Source organism: Argopecten irradians, chromosome 2 (genome assembly GCF_041381155.1).
Source record: "Argopecten irradians isolate NY chromosome 2, Ai_NY, whole genome shotgun sequence".
In the NCBI taxonomy this organism is placed as follows: domain Eukaryota; kingdom Metazoa; phylum Mollusca; class Bivalvia; order Pectinida; family Pectinidae; genus Argopecten; species Argopecten irradians.
The window spans coordinates 53866945-53891233 of record NC_091135.1 but is presented as its reverse complement, the minus strand read 5'-3'; the positions used below and the strand labels follow the sequence as shown (position 1 = coordinate 53891233).

The following is a 24289-nucleotide window of genomic DNA, read 5'->3' as shown; positions in this document are numbered from 1 at the left end:
TTCTGTTTTGATAATTCTTGTGTCGCCTGCAACCCAAGGGCGATACTTAGGTATCACTATGTCGGCGCCTGTGTCGTCGGCGTCCAGGAAACGGTTTCTGTGCGATAAATAAAGTATTAATTGTCCGATTTCAACCAAATTTGGTATATTGCTTTATATCAATGAGATCTCAGATAATAATGATAAAAATTCATCAATATTTAAAAGAGTAACAGGACTTTAAAATCTTCAAAACAGATAAATCCATGGTTTCCGCTTGATACCTTAAATATTTATTGTCCAATTTCAACCAAATTATGTATTGTTTTACATCAATAAGATCTCGGATGAGTTTGATAATGGTTAAAATCCCTATATATTTGCAAGAGTTACAGGACTTTGAAATCATCAAAACAGATAAATCTATGGTTTCCGCTTGATAACTTTAGTATTTTTTGTCCATTTTCAACCAAATTTGGTAAATTGCTTTATAGTAATGAGATCTCGGAGTGGTTTGTTAATCAAAGGAGTGAGATGTTTCTAATACAATTCATTTTTCCAGAGTAAGTTCAAGTACAGAGACAAAGATACATCTACACTACAGACGTATAGTGAAGAATGGAACAGATCCCTTCAAACGGTATTATACATAAATGTCTCGCAATAACAAACGTAATTGTTAATGTCATAGCTGCTGATGAGATTACATTATATATCAAATGCTTATGAATTTATTGAGACAAGAAATTATTTAATCATGAAAAAAGATACAAAAAAATGTCTTTACAAATGAAATTAATTTCTCTCAACTTTGCATTCAGATTTTAAAGGTCACCTGAAACAGAGACTAAATTGTCTCATTATGATTCCATGTATGGGGAACACAGGAAGCATAGAAAGAAGACATTCTTATCAAGATATCTTTTGGCCAAAGTCTGACCACTTAAATTATGAGGACTACATTAAAATGTAATCACACAAATGATATTGATTTGCTTTCAATAGCACATATGTCAAATATGAAATGTAAAAGTTCTTGATTTAAATTCAGGCCTCAATTTTCTGGATATGTTTTAGAATTTTGTTCACATGATCTTACAGGGCAGTGTACTGTGTAATAGGAAGGTGTGACTACGAGGAGAACCATTCAGACATTGCTGACAAAATTGACGATTATCTCTGGATCAAATTGTCACAGATACAGCTTGATCCAGACCCTGTCAGCCAGGACCAGTTTACTCTACAAAAACTACAGACAATGTTGTATGAGGACTTTGGTAAGTTATCTTTTTTTTATCTGACATATCTGTCCAGACTGTGTGTTTCACTGTACATTTTGGACTCATTGAATAGATATTGTCATTATTGAAATGATCTTTATTTTCCAGGTGAGAGCTACTTTAATAGATATTGTCATTATTGAAATGATCTTTATTTTCCAGGTGAGAGCTACTTTAATAGATATTGTCATTATTGAAATGATCTTTATTTTCCAGGTGAGAGCTACTTTAATGGATACCAGCAGCCGTACCTGTACTTCCAGGTACTGATCCTGACGGCCCAGTTTGAGGCTGCGATAGAGTTCATGGCTCGTATAGACAAACTGCTCTGTCATTCCGTCCATGTGGCCCTGGTTCTGTATGAGTTAAAGATGTTGATGTTGTCTACATCGAATCAGGCTCAGCTCTGTAAGTATTCAACACAGTGGGAGAAATGTAGATAGGAAATGATAAGGGATGAAATTTCTTCACATTTTTGTCAGGGTGGAAAATATCGTTTGTGTAATGATATTGTTACACCACCCGTAAAAATTCATGTGTGATGTTTTGATGACTAGTACGAAGCATACCCTCTCACCTTTCCACGATATCTTAGAAAAAGAGACCTTTATACTGCCTATTGTATATTTGCACATTCACAATATAATCAGAGAGTTATATATTGAGAAAATCTGTATGCAATTTAAAGGGACAATTCAATGAGGCTAATTCTGTTACATAACCACAAAGCAAAATATGACATAAATGTATTGTTCTATATTCCTTATGAAACATTTAACAAGAAATATTGACAAATTGCACGACATTGTTAAGTATTTTGATTGATACCGTTGAAATTCCACATCGTTGATCAATACCATTAAGCAGATATAACAAATACATGTATGCTGTACCCATAGCTGATCTAAAGTAACGTACGTTAAACAAATGCAATACATAACCACTGAGGAGTTGGTGAAATAATATTTAGACAAGAACATGCACCTAATATTGTAAACACACTGCTTTAAGAGTGATTTGAGTAGTTTTAGACAAAAAATTATTTAATACACGGGCAAAGGCCAGGGTTCGGCATACAAGTCGTCCGACCACAATGTGTAATGGCAGACAGCAAGCGAGTTTGAGCATTTCACATACATTTCACTACAATGGGCTTTTCTGGATTCCGGGAGATCTCGGACCATACCAAAGTCGGACCATTGCGAACTCGGACCATTACATACTCGGCCTATACAGACTCGGACTACATAAATATTGTATATTGCGTATTGCTTTTACAGATGTATTATAACTGTGTATATGTCTTCCACACTTACATAGCGGGTGTCCATATTTCGCCTCCGCGAAAAACCAAGTAAAATGGAGAAATACGGACACCCGTTCTACATGACCTAATCGAGTAAACGGTTAAATATTGTGCGTAGGGCCTAGCTACAGGTAGAAAAGCATGTCTTGTGAGCGAAACATATCATATAGATTTATTTTAAAGATCTATATAAGATATGATCACAGAATTATCTATACTTTTCATTTTCATTTCGTAAACAATACAGTGATAAATGTGCACATTATGTAGCCTGAAGTAGTTTAGCCGTAATATTCCAAGAACCTTAATTGTGTTTTACACTTCAGTTTTCGTACGGTTTTGTCAAATTTACAAGTATATTCTATATGACTAAACTATGTTTATAACATAACTGGCCATTTCATAAAATTATATCGTAATACAAGTGTGTATTACAAATGTATGATACTATTAAAATTACACGTCGTCTAATTGTAATATATATATATATAATAATACATATAATTTATGTTGTTGGTGATAGTATCACACATTTGAGGTTACCTATGATTTAGTACACTAGTTATATGACAACGCTATTATATTACTTGACATCATAGGTACATGTAGTTATGACAATACATGTATATAAATTGTAGTCAAGTCAACACACGTTGCATATTCTTATATCCATCCGTCCTTCTTGTCCGTATATGTATATCAACATCACGTTTGCTACATGTAGATATATATACAAGTCAACGATGTATTGTTGTCTTAGTATATATCACTTGCAATATCTCTAGATATTTCGAAAATATGAAATATCTCTAAATATTTCAAAAATATACATGTCTATTATAAATGAATAACACAATAAATTCGATATATGTATTTTTTTATTACAATGCAAATTACCTTATAGCAAAAAGGTGTAACAATTGTGTACCTGTAAGCCTGATTGATAGTAAAGTTATGCGCGACGCATAATATGTTTACAACTGACATAAAGTCACATAATGGTCAATATGCAAGTAAAACGACATCAGCACCAGTAAATTTATTAGTAAACTTACATATACATGTACATTTGTTGCTGGGGTGGGTTAGGTCCCAGATGATATAGATGATATGTTGTTAGAAAATGATGACACAACCATCTTCTACGTCATGATGTTTTATTGTCTCTATACATGCGTAATCGAAGAAGCGTATAAACGTATAAACGTAGAAGCGTATAAACGTAGAAGCGTAGAGTCTGTAACAAGATAAAACAAGACTCATTAAGTACAAATTTCAATAATACATAGTAATATAACATTTATATTAATCATACATACATACAAGATCCCTGTGTAGCCTACAGTATATCAACATCAGATTCACAATATATATTTTAATATCAGAGTTAATCTATTTATAAACTCCAGAACAACTATCATAAATTATACTTTACGCTAATTGATATCTATAATAAATACAAGGGGAGACAATCTGTTCCCTCTACGATCTAAAGTCAGGGGAGACAATCTGTCTCCTCTATACCATATGATATCAGGGGGAGGCAATTCGCCCCTTTACTACTATACAACAAATTACTCTAGTCTAAGGGGAGATAATCTACCCACTTAGACATTACAACATATAACACTATCAATGCATTACTTACATCATATTCTAATACAAATACAAAGATATACACATTATATAAATACACACCTGGCTATGGGCCGACTCAATTAGGCTTCGATCTTTGTTACATGGTTTAAATCTTTCGACCCAGGGTCCTATACATGAATAAAATACACAATATCACAAAAATGTCTAAACTAATAAAATATCTCCATGTAAAACACTAATTTTCCATCTCTATGATGGTTATAATATAGATCAATATATACATATCACTTTATATCAAATTGTCTATATAAATAGACAATTACTCTTAAATTCAAATACATACTTATGCTTTTACACTTTCAAGTCAATTCAACTTATTCAAAAATATCGTTTAACACATTCTGATAATTTTACCAAAATAAGGCAAAGAAATATAAATGTTTACTTTATGAACATTGCACAGGATATACAATATTAGTAAGAAATAGAAAAAGGAGACTTACAGAAGTAGAAGAATTTCCTCATAGACAAATCCAAATTTAACTAAATATCTGGGAGACCAGAACACAACTGTACTCATGAAACTCTCTCTGTGAACTGCCCACAGACAAAGGAAAGTTCTCCAAAGATAGAATTTTGGAGGGAAAGTTTGACCAATAAAAACACACATTATTATATCTATAAACCAATAAAATCAATAAAAACAATCAGCTGACCAGCCAGGTAAGTCACCCGACTGGTACCTACCCACACCTATAGACAAAGAATGTGCTCATCCATCCATGCACTCTCTCATTCCAGGTAATATACAGGTATACAGGTAAACAAGACAGTGACATATAGACAGTACTGGGGGTGCGGTGTGTTGCTTGGTGTCTTCGGTGGCATGGTTCAGTGATATAGCACTATAAAAAGGGCAACAGTTCCACTATACAAGAAGACACAACATGAATATACCGCATTCTCCCAAAACACGCACCTCGCACAACATACACGCAACACACCGCATACATGGGAGGCCGTCCTTACATGACCATAGCTGTTAATAGGACGTTAATTAATCAAACAAACAAACAAACATTTTACTATCAAAATTATTTACCGCAACATAATCAGATGTCTTTCTGCGTGACATTAAACAGAATACGAGCGGGACCTGCTTGTAGCTATCGCCTCTGTTAATGAAGGCATGGATAGACCAAGTCTGCACAAAGGGCTCGGGTGTGATTTTAAAGGTCCCATCACAGAAAAGTCGACGCGCATGCTTTAAAATCTGTAGCTGCTGTGGAGTGGCAAAAATCAAATGTCTCTGGTCATCGACGCGAAGGTCTCCGATGAGGAAATCTCCACATTGTAGAAACTCTACGTCAACCTAATATAAAATATAGATAATAATACTTTTACACAAGTTATCACATTCTATACATTTTATACATATTCGTATCGCATGTGGTGTTTATAGCTTGATTGTATATTGGTATTTAATGGAATATCAATGCAAAGTTTTGGTTATTTGGGAAATAATTCATTATAACCCTGCAGTTTACATGGATTTTGCAATTACATTCACCTCAAAGTCAAGGTCTTTCGGTTCTTGTGGTCGAAGATCTTCTCGGACTTGATTTGCCATCCTGCGTAGGTTATTGACTTTAGGAAGTTGGTGGTCTGCCTCCTCGATATTGTCTAACATCACATCCTCTACGATTCGCCGTGCTGTCTTGGTTATGTCTCGACGGGCAGCTGCTTTCACCTACAATTAATAGAATCGATTCCTGACTTAGTTTAAGTATTGACGATTCAGAATGACGGTAATTTCGACACACTAATAATGTCTAGAGATACTATTTTAGAAGACAACAAGGTCTTTAATTTATTCTTAATCTAATTATATTACATATATGTGCATGAACTCCTGTGGTTTTCTTAATTACTTACCTCCTTTCTTACTATAGCTTTCTTCAATGCTCCTTTGTCTGAACCGTGAATATGCTGCCTGGAATTCTCCTTGTAGTTGTCTCCTTTCTGTGAAACAGTTGCTGGACAGTTCACGGATTTGCTGCGCTTTGCACAACGCCAGTATGTGAAATCGCCCTTGCTGCACTGTGAAGAAATAAGAAAAGATACAATTAAGATAGTTTAAATGTGGTGTACAACAGGCATACACGTGGTGATTTTTTTTAATCTTTTTTTTTTTAATTTTTATTTTAACTTATCTGTTAACAACTTTAAAGGGCCACTACCTTTCCGGAGCAAAATTTATAGGTTTCTTAAAAACATTAATAACAAAAGAAGATATATATCGGTGGCTTAAGATGAGGTTACAACACCAAACATATGTAAGATTTCCTGTCTAATGTACGATAACAGTGAAAATTCATTTCGCTGTTTTGCCGTCTGGCGCAGTGATAGTCAACTACCGCGCGGCATTTAGGACGACGGCGGGAAACATAAAACGACCCGCGTTATGAAAATTAACATTTCATTTATTCTAATTAAAAGTTCTGAAGGTGATGATAAGTGTGCTAGTAAACGTATAGTTAATAACTTCAGCGACTCTACAAAATTATTGATCTCGTTTTACATTTCTATTTTAAAAATTAAAAGCCGTTTCGGAAAGGTAGTGGGCCTTTAACTTTAAAGTACCTTTTTGGTATACTCGTAACCATCGCTGCTGACGAGCTTTCTTTGATTTCTCTGTGATCCATTCTCCACGATCGAATAGGTGACTGCGGCTTCTGGCAAAATTTCATCCGGAAGGTCCGGGTCCGTGATGGATCTAAAGGAATGGATAATAAATTAGCCATTAGATTGTTCTTGTTGGTATATTTATAAGTGTATCATTTGAATTTGATGAAAATTGAATTTACGCAATATCCATTTATAATAGTAAATCATAGATGAAGTGCACCTTTCGATAACCTCCGACGGGTCATCATTTGTTTGCCGTGAAACATCAAAGCTAGCTGTAAGATTTATTTCCTTGTTGGCATCAAATGTCTTATCTGTGATAAGACCAGATGTGTCATCATCGGCTGCTGATGAGATGGTAAAGGTAGAGTTGAGCTGGATGTTCCCACGCAATAGTATTTCGTTCCCACGCAATAGTATTTCGTTCCCACGCAATAATATTTCGTTCGAACGCAATAGTATTTCGTTCCCACGCAATAGTATTTCGTTCCCACGCAATAATATTTCGTTCCCACGCAATAGTATTTCGTTCCCACGCAATAATTTTATTTATTTCATGTCCGCTCCCAGCCACCGTACATAACCATAAAAATAATTTATAAAAAAATAAATAAATACAACTTAATACCTTATATATTTTGCAATAAATCAAATCAAATTCTCTTGCAAGTATACTTCTTTAATAGAACTAACATATCAGATAGCTACTCAGTTAAAGATACTCCGCCGCCGACATGTATATTAACAGCAAATGATAACTTTGGAGCACGATAACACCATTCTTACTCATTTACTCGCATTAACGTTTGATAATAGATACTGATAGTTAATATATAAAAAGTTTAAACTCGAATGGAATTTGTGGGGTGTAATATCTAACATATTATTTTTCAACGGAAGCAAATCTGCCCGTTTGAAGTGCTGTACGGCTAAGAATATTGATTTATTATCAGTTGTAGATAAAGATTGAAAGTAACATTGAAATCTAATGAGTGAAAGTAGCTTCGTCTTATTTCATCAAATCGACCACATTCAAGTAAAACCAGTTTGAAGTTTCCTGTCCATTAGATGATTTTTAAACCAGGATAAAAGTTTTTTGGTGATGCAATTTATTATTATTATTTTTTATATTTTTACAGTGTATCTTGAAGTAAAATTAGAAGCTCAAACTTTTTCAATGGTGGTAATGGTGTGAAGTAAGTAACTTTTGCAACTGCAGAAAAATACTAATTGGCCTGCTCCTGTTTTTGATAGAGATAAAATACCATTTGTCACCGGCGAAACATCATTTAAATATTTACGTACCTGTATTGCATATTCTGTGCTGCCATAAGTCACATGTGTCGCATTGAAGCCCATGTTGTCTTGGCGTAACTTTCCGTGAGCACTCTATACAGCGTTCGGATCCCATTTTGATAATGATTCCAGATGAACGTTCAGCATTCTTTTATAATGTCTGCTTATTTATTATCCGAAATTTAGCATAATGATTATATGATCACGTTTTGAAGAGCAGCTTAAGACACAGGTGGGAAAATCATCAAACGACATCTTCAATTTATTTCACGCTGTTGTAAGTATAACGGGTAATTTGGGGTGGGATGTTTATGAGGGCTCCCTCTGCGTTTATTTATTTTAAAGAGTTTTACGTAAGTGTTCGACAGTTCTGCGTACGAGCCCCTCTGTGTTGTCACCGAAATATAGATACACGGCAGGTAATCGATTACCACCTGTTAGGTATAATTAATCAATGAAGTGGTGTCAAGTGTACTGACGGCAGCGCGAAACATGCAGAGGAAATTATGGAAATACATAATAAATATATGACTGGATATCATATATGATAGACAAGATTCTTTTTTAACTTTATTCATTTACAAATTTATTAAAGTCGGATTCCATTTACTTGTGTATAGTATAAGATAATCTAACATTTCGGGATTTTAATACAATAACACCACGTAAGGATGTGCAAGGACTGTCAAATTTGTTAAATTGACGTCAGTATTTATTATAAATATTCTCTGAGATTCATGGTTTGATTTTAAGTAACATAGAAGACCTCTGGGGATGGGTCAAATTTTTATGTTATATATTTCATGTAGACGCCTTTCTTAGACATATACATATCTTGAATCGTATTGTTTCAATTCTACGTGTCTTTTGTTGTATAATTTGGCGTGGTAAAAATCTTAATCCAATGGCGTATAACGTTTCGGTTTTGTGTCACCTATACGATATGTCTGTAATGTTCATTATATCTTTTTTCTGTTGAAGTTTGTAGAATCACTGTGTAGAATTCCCGAGTAAAATGGCAAATTGTACAAAACTGGGATTTTGTACATGTGCATTCTACACATTTTACTTTGAAGTGTAGACTGTCAAGAGCAAACTGGCTTTTTTACATGTACATTTTACACATTAACAAATTGGCATTTTGTACATGTACATTCTACACATGTAACTTTGGAGTGTAGAATGTCAGAAAAGCAAACTGTACATGTACATTTTGCACAATACAAATTGTGAGTAGAATGCCGGCTGGTACATGTATGGGCCATCGTAAAAAATACCCATCTTATAACTTAGACTCATACCTCACAATCAATATATATACAATGTATATATAGAGAATACATGGTTAGTATCCTACAATACAAGGTTTATTTTGGTGCGAGACTTAGGAAAGTCAAGATGACGAGTCATCTCGATCGCTTTCCGTGTCGAGCACCAAATAAACCTTGCATTGTAAGATACTATCCGTGTATTCTGTTTATCCTGCAACTATTATGGCATTCAAAACGCAGAAATTTGCCAGTTATTTACTTGGTTTCGCCCGAAGCGAGACGTATCTTTGATGCGGAGGAAGATTCATTCATTAAACCGAATGAGTGTGCACTCCTTTTTACTGTCGTGGGAAATATATAAGCGCATTCGCAAATAGTACCAGTAAGACAGTGGTCCTAATACGCTGCCGTAAATAAAAGCACTCTTTGTGTTTTTATAATATAGGCCTTTGTTATAATATTTCAATATTTCGATTTTAATGCGTGGAAAATTGTGTTACAACAAACGTTATTTTTTATCAATAGTTAATCAATTAATTTTTAAAAGTAAAACAATGAATTTACGGGATTTTCTACAGTTTAAATGCCAAATACAGTAATCTAAATTAACGGTTAAAAGGCAAAATATACTAATGACTTATTACAAAGAATGTTAAAGGCCCACTACTTTTCTGAAACGGCTTTTCATTTTTAAAATGGGAATGTAAAACAAGATCGATGATTTTGAAGAGTCGCAAAAGTTATTAACTTACTGTTAATACTACACTTATCATTAGCTTCTGAACAATATAATTAAAATAAATAAAATGTTAATTTTCATAACGCGGGTCGTCTTATGTTTCCCGCCATCGTCCTAAATACCGTCCGGTAGTTGAATATCACTGCGGCAGACGGCAAAACAGCGAAATGAATCTCCACAGTTATCATAACTTACGCAGAAAATTTTGCATATGTTTGGTGTTGTTACCTCATCTTATGCCATCGATATGTATGTTCTTATGTTAATGATGTTTTCAAGAAACCTTTAAATTTTGCACCGGAAAGGTAGTGGGCCTTTAATATGAAATAATTGCATCTCCGACATTTTAAATAGCCAAACAGGGTGATGTTTTAAATTGTGTAGGTAATTTTTATTGGTTTGTAACGATATAGTACATGTAAGTTACATGTAACGCTAGACTACTTTGGCTGTGTTTTTTGCATACGAAATGAAATGAACATGTCAGTATCGTCTATAGTAGGCCGAGTTCGTAATAGGCCGAGTCTGTATTGGTCCGAGTTCGCAATAGTCCGAGTTCGGTATGGTCCGAGATCTCCCGTAACGGCTTTTCTGACATATTACAGTAAAAACCAACTAATCTAATTTCAATTAGAACTGGTTTGTTTCCGATATATATGCAAATTTTAATGTACTCTTAGACTGAATTGTCCCTTTAATTTTCATAGAATTGAATATCTGTAGTATAAATATGAAGTAATTATTAGTCCCCTGCCGATGAAGCCGGAGGGGATTATAGTATATGTTCCAATCTATCTGTCTGTCTGTCTCTCTGTCTGCCTATCCGTCCCTCCGTCGGATTTTGATCAAACTTCATACAATGGTAGCATATGAAAAATACAGCTTGGGATTGAATTTGGGGTCAAAAGGTCACTGTTACTAAAAAAAAGATTTTTTCACAAAATATTGGTGTCCAGACAATAACTTAAGAAACATCGTTATATTTTGATCAAATTTCAAACAATGGTAGCATATGAGAAAATACAGCTTGGGATTGAATTTGGGGTCAAAAGATCAACTGCAAAGGTCACTGTTAATACAAATAAATTGTTTCACAATTTTCAGTTTCCTGATGATGAATTGAGAACACATCAATGGAATTTGTTCAAACTTCATGCAATGGTAACATAGGAGAAAGCATAGCTTTGGATTGAATTTGGGGTCGAAAGGTCACTGTTACTAAAAATAGTTTGTTTCACAAATTTTCGATTCCGGATGATAACTTGAGACAGAATTTGTTCAAACTTCATACAATGATAGCATAACTAAGTGATACTGGCCATAGACTAGAAAAATGTAATTGCCAGCAGTGGACGTGTGTTGCTTGCAACACTTACTATAAGCTTGTTTTTTTAATGTTTGTGTCATTTGCCTCCCTTTCTGACCTTTGGTATCCAGTATAAGTTATATGGAGTGTAGCATTTATCTGGTATGAGGTATTTATTAGGTGGAGAACTGTATGCTATTGACTTCCATATACAGCTTTACTTCAATGAATTATTATCATTTCCTACAGTAACCAAGGATTCAACTGATGAGCAGCCAATGAGACGCCTGAATTTTGTACGCCTCATCACCATGTACACACGGAAGTTTGAGGCGACCGACAGTAGGGAGGCACTCCAGTATTTCTACTTCCTTAGGTATAGAAAGTTAACCCTAGTAGTGCTGAATTGTCTCATTCTGGCTATGTCTGAATGCTGAATTGTTCAGAAAAATTAAAAAAAAAAAAACAAAAACATGAAAATGCTTAAAAATGTTAAAGACCTGTTTTACTTTATAATTTTGATTGTAAACCACAGATATATATAAGTTTTTCCCTCTGATGGAGGGTTAATAATAACAAGGAACACTTTTATTTGAACATGTATACATGAAAATTAATGGCGTTTACATCATGCACATATTTTATCAAATTTTTACACAAGATTCTTTCATCTTTATTTTTCAGTCGTAATTTGCACAATATAGATGTACATGTATGTATGTTTGCGAATATTAAGTTTTCAATTCATTTCATTGAATTCTAATTTAAGATCCATCTGCTTTACAATGTGACACAAAGTCAACCCAGGTGTGCATAAAGTTCGAAAAAGCTTGATTAGCGAAGAAGCCCATTCAAACGGCAATTGTGCCACATATTCGGACAAACTAGCAACAAATTATCGTCTACGACAGCAGGGGTAGAACAAATATTCTGCAGTCAATAAAATATATAAGAATTCTTTCATATAAGAGTTATTCCAAGATATTAATCAGTTATCTCCCTTGTAGAAATTTATGTCCAACAACAGTTCATCTCTTCCAAGCCTAAATGTCTGTTATGCATAGCAGAGCTGATAGCTTCTCCTTTGTCATTTAGGTAATCCGTTACTTAGTAACATTGGGAATGTTTAAATTGAGGTTGTCCCTACATGTATCTGTGCGTAATTTTTTTTAAGGTTTTAAGGAGAAATGTATGTGTTAAAAGCACTAAAGACATCTGTAAGTACAAAACTGCAAGAAAGGACATAATCACAATTTTAAGATATATAGTCCTTTAAAGTAAGGACAGAAAATAGTACCAAGTGTACTTTGCTGTTAGACAGCTAAAGTGTTAAGCAGAAACTCTGTAAACTCACTTACCTGAAAAACTATGGGAGATTCATTCCAATACATTGAACGTTCAAACTTGTGATAAAAATGTCAGCAGTAACAGTTTGTTGTAAAATTGTCAGCAGTAACAGTTTGTAGTAAAATTGTTAACAATAACACAGTTGAACTATATACAATTTTGATGGAGTTTTAAAGTTTATTCCTCCAGAACTGACTTCAGACGTTTGTATGCCAGCACATACTCAGCTTTTGTGTGAAAAAGTTCAAAGCATGGCTCAATGCAGAGTGGCACTTGGCATTGTTTGCATTGGAAGCAGGTTTCCCGTCCCATTCGTTTCGGTACTGGTTCCTCTGGATTAGCGCTTCGGAACAACTCTGCTTCAGCAGGCCCACAAACGACACATCGTCGCTTTGCGTGATTCCTGTTTCCTGAGGTTGGCAAGTGGCAGATGAATTGTCTAGCACTGAGTCTTCGCAAAACTTCAGCTGATGATCTCTTCCTGCCTCTAGATGAAGGACCAGATATTTCTGATGCAGTCACCAACTGATTCACCAACTCCCTTCTGAACACTCTCTGCAGGACAGGTTGTTGACTTCTGGTTTTGTACAGAATGTACGAATTTAACACAGCTAGGCCGAGCACATGGAAAAAGACCTTTTTCCACCACTTCAAAGTCCTTCTTTCAAAGCTGCCATACGCTACCATCTGATCACATCTATCAACAGCACCCATATATTTGTTGTAGCTCAAAATGCAGTCTGGTTTTTTAATTTCAATTCCTTCCTGGTCTCTTTTACCAGAGTCTTCCATGACACCTAAATGTATTATTATATAGTAAAACTATCCATTTCAAGCCACAAAATGTGATAGTGTAACAAAATGTTTACATGAATTCATTTTGTCAAATTTTATAATAGATAATCATATTGTTTACGGCAACATGAAAACAATTACGAATAGGAAAGCAAAAATATTTTGAAGTTAAAGAATCTAAACATATACCAGTACTAATTGTGACATTGAAACATAAATTGCCACGATATAACATTCTGTTAAAGAATATTCAGATTCAGTACATTGATATTTACCATTATACAATTTGATTTTTTCAATATGAATATGAACTCATCGAAGTATTGTCGAAGTTATGGTGCTCAATACATGTATTGTACCTTTGTGTATTGTTGTGAGAAGATGTACATCCTTTTTGTCTGCGTACTTGACTGCAACAAGCATGTCGTTGTTCATTACAAACATCTCGCCTCTAACCAAACGCCGATCCTTTAGATCCTGAGGTACACCACGTCTGTTTTTTCGCAAGGTTCCACATGCCAAGGTTGCGTTTAGAAATAAGGAATAAAATAATTGTGGACTACTGAAGTAATTGTCCATGTATAAATGGTAGCCTTTGTTTAGAAAAGGGTCAGCAAGACGCATGATGAGATCGTATGTTGCTCCAAACTGACTGTTCTGTCCTCCGTGACCAGTGTATAGTTCCATACGACTGCAATAGCCATTGTCAGAGTCACACAACATGTAAACCTTAAGTCCATATTTAATGGGTTTGTCCGGGCTATATACACGGAAATGGAGGTTCCCTCTCCAGGGTATCATCCCTTCATCGATGGCAATGTTCTTGTTAGGGTTATAACAACTTTGAAAGTTGGAAAGGATATCCTTGTAAGGCTCACCTAATTTCTGTAAAGGCGAGTAACCTGTTTGCCCTCTAGGAACTGCCCCAGAGTTGTCTGCTAGATGCAGTACACTCAACAATGATAAGAATCTGTCTCTAGACATCACAGATCTGAAGAATGGTGTATTTATAACAGGATTACCAGACCAATAGTCCTGAATATCCAATTGCTGGACAAGTCCCATCGCAATTGTCATCGCTATGAACGCTTTCATTTCCCCTAGCGTTGTGTCTGTCCATTTCCTGTACCTAGAGTGACTTGGGAGGTCAGGGTGTGTTTCAGTGTATGTGGCAGCGTATCTATTTGTCTCATCCACGATCTTCTGAATTATATTGTCAGTAATAATACATTCAAAGTAGTCTAAATACGACAAGCTACCTTCTTCAGGTACCGACAAGATGTCCGTGTTAATACCTGCATTACCGGTAAAAGTGAAAGTAGACGGTTCCTTTCCGCCTTCAACCCAATTATCGACATTAAATCCAGTTCCGTCCTCAGCAATGTTGTCGATATCTTCAATATCAAAGCCCTCAAACTCATCGCTATCTTCGTCTAGAAAGATTTCTTGAAATATCTGACGAAATTCCGGCAATACATTAGCTAGCTCGCCAGGGTTCTCCGGCTCCGCCATATTTGTTTACATTACCGACGAAAGCAGACACACATGATCGGTACTGTTTTGTTATAATAAATCAGGTTATGGTATTTCCAAACAACGGTAATCAATTCGTAAACAAACAAAAATATCTTATATTGATGTCTTAGTCATTTATTAATCAGAACTGAAAGCCAGTCTTATAAAATAAGACTAATCTACCCTTCCGTATACAGAAGTAATCTATCGTACACAGTAAGTGGTGACGTAATTAAAGTAGGTCAATCTCGCGCCTAAAACTCGATCCCAATTTTCTTGAATTTTCTGCTAATTTACGGTCATGCAATAATTTACAGGCATCAGAACGATTAAAAATTACCTTTAGATTTGAATCGCATTATTCTCCGGCCATGACAGTGGTTAATAAGTGGATATATCCAATCAGTAACACAGAGTACTACGTGCACCTGCCATTGGTTTTGTGCGCACACTGCACTGAAAACATTACATCTGTTTCCGGTGACGTAACTATCTATAAATGTTGCGATTTCCGGAAAAATTCCCGATGTATAGGGATTTCTCGGTCCGTACTGAAAATGCCAGATGTTATAAGACACGACTTCTATGTGAATGGAAAGAAAATATACGGGATTAACTAGGTATCTTATCGTTTTAGAAAATATATCTCAGTATATAATTATTTTTTGCACATTAACCGGGGAATACCCCACTTCATAGCCAGAACACCAAAAGGCGTCAATAGCAGGACACCAGTAAACAGCCAAAAGGCGTCCTCAGCACTACTAGGGTTAATATCATCATAAGTATGCTTTAACTGTGCAGATTGAACATCTTAATTGTTTTTATTTTTGAACAAAGAGGCCTTGATGTTCATTCATATACAATCTATTTAATAATAATGTATCAGATAGGAGTTTTATTAGCTCACCAGTTCTGAAGGACCGAGGTGAGCTTATGGGATACCGCAGCGATCGGCGTCCGGCGTCCGTCAACAATCGACTTCTTCTCCATAACCGCTGGTCGGATTTCAACAAAATTTGACTGGTAGCATCCTTATGGGCTACTAACTGAAAATAGTACAAATGATAGGGCTGATCCCCCGGGGGCCTGAGGGGCGGGGCCAAAAGGGGTCAATTTGGCTATTTCCATATAAACGACTTCTTCTCTGAAACCAAGCATGGGATAGCACCCATAATACAATGGTAGCATCCTTATAGTGTGGGGATTCAAAATTGTGCAAATGATAGGGCTGACCCCCCGGGGGCCTGAGGGGAGGGGTCAAAAGGGTCAATTTGGCTTTTTCCATATAAATGACTTCTACTCTGCAACTAAGCGTGGTATAGCACCCATAATGCAATGGTAGCATCCTTATAGGGTGGGGATTCCAAATTGTGCAAATGATGGGGCTGACCCCCCGGGGGCCTGAGGGGCGGGGTCAAAAGGGGCCAATTTGGCTATTTCCATATAAACGACTTCTTCTCTGAAACTAAGCATGGTATAGCACCCATAATACAATGGTAGCATCCTTATAGTGTGGGGATTCAAAATTGTGCAAATGATAGGGCTGACCCCCCGGGGGCCTGAGGGGCGGGGTCAAAAGGGGTCAATTTGGCTATTTCCATATAAATGACTTCTTCTCTGCAACTAAGCATGGTATAGCACCCATAATGCAATGGTAGCATCCTTATAGGGTGGGGATTCAAAATTGTGCAAATGATAGGGCTGACCCCCGGGGGCCTGAGGGGCGGGGTCAAAAGTGGTCAATTTCCATATAAATGACTTTTTCTCTGCAACTTAACATGGGATTACGCTCATAATGCAATGGTTACATCCTTATAGGGTTTGGATTCAAAATTTTGCAAATGATGGGGCTGACCCCCCAGGGGCCTGAAGGGTGGGGTCAAAAGGGGTTAATTTAGCTATTTCCATATAAACGACTTCTTCTCTGCAACTAAGAATGGAAGAGCACTTATAATGCAATGGTAGCATCCTTATAGGGTTGGGATTAGAAATTGTACAAATGATAGGGCTGACCCCCGGGGCCTTAGACGGCAATAGATGCGAGGTCAAAAAGGTCAATTAGGCTACTACTTTCATATAAATTACTTTGTCTCTGAACCTATGTATTGGATAGCATATTTGTATGGTATCAATAGCATCATTGTATGGTTGTGATTCAAAATTAAACTTTGGGAGTCAATTTTGCTTATTTTTCTAATTGCCAGAGTCTTGTGATAAAAAAACCAGGTGAGCGATACAGGCCCTCTGGGCCTCTTGTTCAATACATTGCCATATATTTTGTTCCTTTATATTTGGCATTACAATTTATATTTATATACAAAGTCTACTGATGTGTGTGTTATATTGTTATTTGTACTTTTGAAGATCATTTTCTACAATTTGTTTTGTCACAGGGACTTGAGGAGTAGTCAGGGAGAGAATCTGTTTATGTCGTGTGTGAGTGAACTGGTATTAGAGACACGGGAAGTGAGTATCACCATAATATTATTTTATATGTTTGTTTTTAGTTCATTTATCTGGTCAAAGAAGTTGGTAATATTTTGAGTTTGATGTGATATTTGTCATATGTCCATCATCTTTTCCTCTAATTTGCCATGTGTTATTACCTGTTAAAGATTTCTAAATTTTGTCTGAAAATGCCAGCAAAAATGTCTCTCCCTGAACGGCTTAACTGTCCAGTTTCATATAATGATTTATGATAATTTCTCATGGAATGTTTATTCCTGATTTCCAGTTTGAAATGTTACTTGGAAAGATTGAGCGGGATGGAACACGACGGGTAAGTACACAGGTTACAGTTTGATGCCTGAGCACATGGATTATAATGCTGTACAAGTCTCTACTAACTATTGAGAAGTGTTGAAGAAAAATCTATACTAAGCCTGTTTGAATTGGCTACATACTGTATACATATATGACCTAAAAAGAGTGCTTCCCCTTATAAGGGCACCCCTGCCTTTTCTAGTTTGAGATTAAGAAAACATCTTCATATTTAACAACCTAAATATCGAGCTATGCAACCTTTTAGGTAAAATATGATACGATGTAGTGTTTGAAAATTTTCCTATGCTGAAATGATGTAAAATGTACAAGTCAATTAAATTTGTAAAAGCTAAAATCTGAATACCAGGTGCAGTTGATGCTGAATTTGCTGTTACTTGTTTGTAGCCTGGGGCCATAGATAAGTTCCATGGTGACACACACAAGATCATAGAACTGGTGGCCAAGGACACAGAGAGTAAAGGCCTATTTGAGGACGCTGTCAGACTGTATGATCTAGCAGAAGTAAGTTTACCTCGGAAGAAAACTATAGAGATGAGTAAATGATTGCAGTTTTGCAAAGATCCAAATAAAATGAAATAAGAATAAGGTGCTGTTAACCTTTATTAGACCTTTAAGTATATACCTTTACCCTAGTCTTTCACTTAGTATTTTACTACTGCTAACTTACTTTAATTTTCTTTTTATCTTTGGTTAGGGTTAACCGGTTTATATAGCCGATCAGCACGATTCTTCAGAACAATTTATTTATTTTTTTATTTAATATAATATATTTAAACTATAATATAGTGTATGTGTAACGGTACCTCCTCCCTCTTCTTTCTTCTTCCTTCTTATCTTTCTTCTTTAGTATGTCTGTCCGTCTGTCTGTCTTGTCTGTCTGTCTGTATGTATGTGAGTGTGTGTGTGTGTGTGTGTGAGAGAGAGAGAGAGAGAGAGAGAGTGAGTGAGAGCATGCATATATGTGCGTTATGGTTTGCTATTAATGGTAAATATATGTTTTTATGGATGTCTCATAACGTACAATTTGATGTTTTTAAGTATTGTGAATGAGTGCATATGCAAGTGTTTGTGTGTTAGTGTCCATTTATATATACTGTGTAAAATGTTCGAAAATTAAAAATTAAAAAAAAAAAAAATAAGGTGCTGTTAGGTATAAAGGTACTAGTCAATACATATAAACTATTTATGTTATAAATGATATATTTCTCTGCTTTGCCTTGGTAATACATGTATGTTTATGTTTGTATAAACTTAAATTGTTCACTTTTTTCTGGATTTGCAGAAACATGACAAAGTGCTTGAGATTTTGAACAAATTAATAAGCCAGGTGGTTTCTCGATCCAACTCTCCGCAGTCATCGCGTGATAGATTACGGAGCTTGGCTATTGGTATGGCAGAGAGGTAGGTTGTGTCTTCATTGGCTGATTTGGTGTGGTACGAAAGGAACAAGTTCATTACGGTAAAACAAATTAATTTTGTGAAAGTTTATCTCCACGAATTAATATCTTCTTTGCTTATATTGAATGGTATTGTCTTTGAAATCTTAGTGAACATGAAATCTTAAATTTTAATAGCTGTAAAAGTAAAATTATTTTACAGCTAAGTAAGCTCCTCTTTGGCTGACATTTCGTAGAGCTCTTAGTTATCATTCTGAAGACCTGGGTTGGTTACTTATTAATGCTTTTTACAGCAAGGTGTATTTTCTCTTCTACAAAATTTCTTTTTTATTTTTTTGTATAGTGTTTAATAAATTCACAATGGATTGCTCTAGTCTTCGATTTAGCAGAGCCAAAATGTGTGTTAAGGTGTGAATGAGTTATGTATTGTTTGTTGTGTTACAGGTACAGGTCTAAGGGGGTGGAAGGTAACCGATCCAACACAAGTACATTCTTCCTTCTCCTTGATCTCCTCACATTCTTTGACTTCTACCACGCTGGCAACATGGACGAGGGTCTAAACGTATGTATCCTGTTAAATTGGGTACTTAAGGGAAAGTCAATATTAACCGAGAATTAAGTTAAAGGACAATACTCAAAGAAAAGTTCTGGCTTGCTGTATATTTCGACTGTATCCCAGTCTTCTTCATATGAATGCGTTGCTGAGAAGTGGTCAATGTAGTTGTAATCATGTTACGTAATATCCTCATAAACAAAGAATAAATTGTTAATTCAATAGTGTTCAAATACCCATAGGCCTGTGTTATAACAAGGTTTAAAAAAAGACTTGATATTTTCACCTAGTTAGAAAATATTAAAATGTTGATTTGGTTACAGGTAATGAAACAATTGCAGTTACTTCCCCTTACAACGGATGCAGTGGAACAAAAAGTGAATGCGTTCCGACACTACACAGATGAGGTAACGTTGTCACACATTGAAATGTTTACATGCTAAAGTTGTATTAGGTTTACCAGTTATTGTCGTTTAATTCATAGTTTTGAGAAATGTTAATTAAAAAAGTCTGAAATGTTGGTATTTACATGTACTTTTAGTGTTACACAAAAACAACAGGGTCAAATATGTCTCAATGTTACAGATATGGGAAATGATTTTCTGGTATTATGATGAACACAAAATAATTAAATATTTTGTCAAAATATTGACATATTGTTGTGAAAGATGTACAGCTCTACTTCCGCCATGCCGTTAGTGCCTTTTAGTGATAAACTATACTTTCTCCTACTGTTGTGGCAACACTTATAAACAACTCCTATAGATTGTGATCATCAGATCTGTATGCTGTTTTAGGTGAGGAGGTCTTTACCAGACATTCTATTAGCCACAATGAATATTTTACATCAGCAGTACAAAAACGCCAAGTAAGTTGAGCGACATACTTCTAGTAGTACTGAGCCATTTTTAATTTGATTTTATTTTTGCCAAGTTGGTATCTTCTTTGAAAGAAATCTGTACATTTTGTAGTTCTGTAATTGTTCAAGTGATTTCCCTTCACTGTGTAAATAAACATTTCCCAGTACATATCAGCGAAACAAATAGAAGTCCATTTAGTTACGTAATACTTATTTGCGGAGACAAACTTTCATGAATTAAAATATATCAATAAAATAAAATGCACAGGCAAAATTGTTGGTTTACAGTATTTAAGACACTTGCATAAAGAACGTATGAATATTTCAGAAACACTGCTCCACAGAGCCCAATGTCAAGTCGAGGTTCAAGGGCAGGTGATGGGGGAAAGGAAACAGTGAGTGTCCCATGAGTGTTCATCCAGACCCAGATAAACCCAGCTATAAATACTATGATCTCTTATATAATTACTTGATAACAGACATACACTAGGATTTGTTTGGTTTATGGATGAATTTCGCTCTTTATTTTTTTTCATGAAATGAATTACAATATTAAGGTCTATGGGTAATACCTCTGTATAGAATTGGAAGATCTGTCATTTTGGGTGAAAATAATCTGTTTTGAGTTAGGACATTAGGTTCTGTGTCTAATGTGTGTTATTTGTTTTAATTTCTGTTTCAGTTCCTGAATTTCCTGAGAAGTCAGGCTCAAGCCCTGGTCATGTTTGCTGGTATGCTTCCCTACAGGCTTCCAGGCGATGCAAACGCACGACTGATCCAGCTGGAAGTCCTAATGAACTGACAGAGGTCACATTGATATAGCTTAAGGATGTTACTCACTGTAAACTTCACCAGAAAGGGTAGGAAGCTGCAAAGATTGACAAATCATGCATAATTCTCATTGCAAAAACAGGAAATTCATCTTGTTCACCCTTCACATAAAACTGTCTTTGAACTGACATTTTTAGTGTCTTGAAAAAGAGGACACATTTCCTCAAAGAACTATTATTATCAAGGAGACCTTATTTTTAGCAGTGGCTGTACATTTGGATACCTGTATGTGTATTGTAGAACGACTCATATAAAATGTGATGTAATGGACTACCGATAGTACCTGTAATAAATCTGAATGCTCCTTTGATAATACCATAGTTGACTGTTAATAAGATACTTCCATTCCAGAATTAGAAGGATTGTCTGGAAATAAGACCCACATATTTTGTTTTATTAAATGTTGATTCACAAATGATTTTGTGATTATCAAGAACTATGAATGGTAAACAGTGCTTACATTAAATTAAAGGGAATTTCTTCGAACTTCACCAATATCTTATTTCAATTTTAAAAAATTTCTTGACATATTATTTACAGTCAAGAGGATTAGATATCTGATTCATGTACACTGCTGTCACTTAAATCAGCATGATTGACATGTTATTGTAATACTTGGAAGTGACTTACATGTAATATGTCTGATCTTTGTTTACCTTTTGTAACAGAATCGTTGGACTATTAATTGTTTACGAGTGAGATATTATATACCTAGGAAGAATGAGAGCGAGTTGTCTCTTGTGTCTTGTGAAGTAAGCGACACTCCGTGCCATTCTGTTATTGCCAGTTTGTCTGTTTGTTATTACACTTTGTACATGTCATCATCATTTGACAGCAGCAGGGGTCCAATTATTGTCCATGAATTAAATGTTTTAATTGAACACCCTCTAATGATTAGCAATGACTTTGGAGCCTAACGGTGCTACATGTACCCATGTCTTTTCCCATGCCATTGTGTCATCCTGCTTTGAAATGTGGAGGCAGGGCATTTATGTTTCGCAAACAATTTTTATTTATGGATGTTAAGCAAATGTTAAAGTGAATTGAGAGAATGTATTATAGATTTACATAATAAAAATTGTATTGCATTAAATGTAACTTGTGAAAAATGTGTACTTTGTTTTAATTTGATTTTTTAATTATTTGAAAATCTATTTCTATTTTTCAGAAACTTTTGTGAAGTTCAATTATATATGTTCTCTTGTTCTGTAGGTGTAATGTTAAATTTTGAGAGCGATATGCACATTTATTTGTGTAATGATATAAAGACCTACGGTCAAATGCATTCAAATATCAACCAAAACCAACGATATCAAACTTAGGGCTGTTCCAGCAAAACATATATGGTAGGGGGGGGAAGGCACTTTGAAATTTGGAGACCCACCGATAGAAGCAATTTTCAATTTTGTTGACCCCCACACATATTTATTTTTTTGTAAACAAGATCATGGTATGGAAGCGATTTAATCTTGTATTTAGCTCCGACATTTTTTTGGATTGACATGTTTTGATTTCTAGCATCACCGAAGAGTCCTAGGACAAAATTGTACTGTATATAGTGCAGTGAACTATTGAACTATGTATGAAAGAGTAGACATCTGAACATTCACACTTGCGCTTGTGAACTGCCACTTTTTCCTCAACTTACATAGTAACACAAGTGAATTCAAATAAAATCTGTTGATTACAACAGTATTTTGCCAAAACTAATCCATTGTTTCTCTGTACCATTGCCAAGTTTGATTGAATATAATATGTTTTAGATAAATATTCAGCCATTATTATATCAAAGCACCCAGAAAATAAAATTATTGAAGATGAACAACCTATTAGTATTGTCAGAAATTAACATTTTTCTCAACAGTTATTTTGCAGTGAGGATGACTGACAGCATTATAAAACACAAATTTTGCATTTGATTTCGAAAGGTTACAAATGCTTCCGATAGACCACCCACAGAAGTGATTTTATTTTGATCCCACCATGGCACATACTATTTTTTAAAGTGCCTTCCCTGGGTTCCATATATGTTTTGTTGGAACAGCCCTTAATCATTTCTAATGATTATTCAATTAATTTCATTTTTAGGTCACCTGAGATGAAGTCTCAAGTGACCTATTCTAATCGCCTTTTGTCCGTCGTCGTCCGTCGTCCGTCGTATGTCCGTAAACAATTTACATTTTCGACTTCTTCTCCAAAACTGCTGAAGCAATTTCAATGAAATTTTGCACAAATTTTCTAAGGCATAAGGCCAATCAAAATTGTGAATTATATGGTCCCCACCCCCCAGGGGGCTGTGGGAGGGGCCAAAAGGGGTAAAATTGAGTAGAATTTCAAAAATCTTCTTCTCTACTCACAGATGTGGTAGAATCAAATACTCTTCATAGATAGAAAGGTCTTAAGGTCCTTTACAAAAATTGTGAATTATATGACCCTGGGGTCTCTAGTTTCCCCCTGGGGAGGGGGTTAATTTTACTATACTTTATATTGAGAAAACACATTTTTGCGCATTATTTGGTCATTTGTAATAGGAAATGAGTGAAATGTTGTCAGAATTATCAGTATGAGATGGCCATTTAATCCTATTAACAAATTTTCTATAACTGACCCCCAGGGGCCTTAGGGGCGGGGTCAAAAGGGGTCAAATAGGCTAAAACTTCAAAAATCTTCTTCTGAAATTCTGGATATGGTAGAATCAAATACTTTTCATAAATAGAAAGGTCTTAAGGTCCTTTACAAAA

The 24289-nt window shown here is 35.3% G+C and overlaps 3 protein-coding genes across 3 annotated transcripts in view; 1 reads left to right on the top strand and 2 right to left on the bottom strand.

The window, feature by feature from the left end:
* Positions 1–23965, top strand: part of LOC138315955 (nuclear pore complex protein Nup93-like) — a 47377-nt gene extending 23412 nt beyond the window's left edge. The window contains exons 12-24 of the mRNA XM_069257377.1: positions 542–619; positions 1081–1256; positions 1476–1667; positions 11714–11840; positions 17518–17590; positions 17859–17903; positions 18293–18409; positions 19191–19309; positions 19750–19867; positions 20182–20265; positions 20656–20726; positions 21046–21112; positions 21400–23965. Of these exons, the coding sequence (XP_069113478.1) occupies positions 542–619; positions 1081–1256; positions 1476–1667; positions 11714–11840; positions 17518–17590; positions 17859–17903; positions 18293–18409; positions 19191–19309; positions 19750–19867; positions 20182–20265; positions 20656–20726; positions 21046–21112; positions 21400–21519 (1387 nt within the window). The 3' untranslated portion in view covers positions 21520–23965. The remainder of the gene's footprint in view (positions 1–541; positions 620–1080; positions 1257–1475; positions 1668–11713; positions 11841–17517; positions 17591–17858; positions 17904–18292; positions 18410–19190; positions 19310–19749; positions 19868–20181; positions 20266–20655; positions 20727–21045; positions 21113–21399) is intronic.
* Positions 5060–8211, bottom strand: LOC138312809 (uncharacterized). The gene is made up of 6 exons (XM_069253571.1): positions 8158–8211; positions 7073–7227; positions 6808–6940; positions 6100–6264; positions 5735–5914; positions 5060–5536 (listed from the first exon to the last, which is right to left on the bottom strand). The coding sequence occupies exons 1-6, from the start codon at positions 8209–8211 to the stop codon at positions 5222–5224; spliced, it is 1002 nt and encodes a 333-aa protein (XP_069109672.1). The 3' UTR covers positions 5060–5221.
* LOC138315954 (piggyBac transposable element-derived protein 4-like) lies at positions 12982–14826 on the bottom strand. The gene is made up of 2 exons (XM_069257376.1): positions 13966–14826; positions 12982–13608 (listed from the first exon to the last, which is right to left on the bottom strand). The coding sequence occupies exons 1-2, from the start codon at positions 14699–14701 to the stop codon at positions 12989–12991; spliced, it is 1356 nt and encodes a 451-aa protein (XP_069113477.1). The 5' UTR covers positions 14702–14826; the 3' UTR covers positions 12982–12988.
* Positions 23966–24289: the final 324 nt, after the last annotated feature.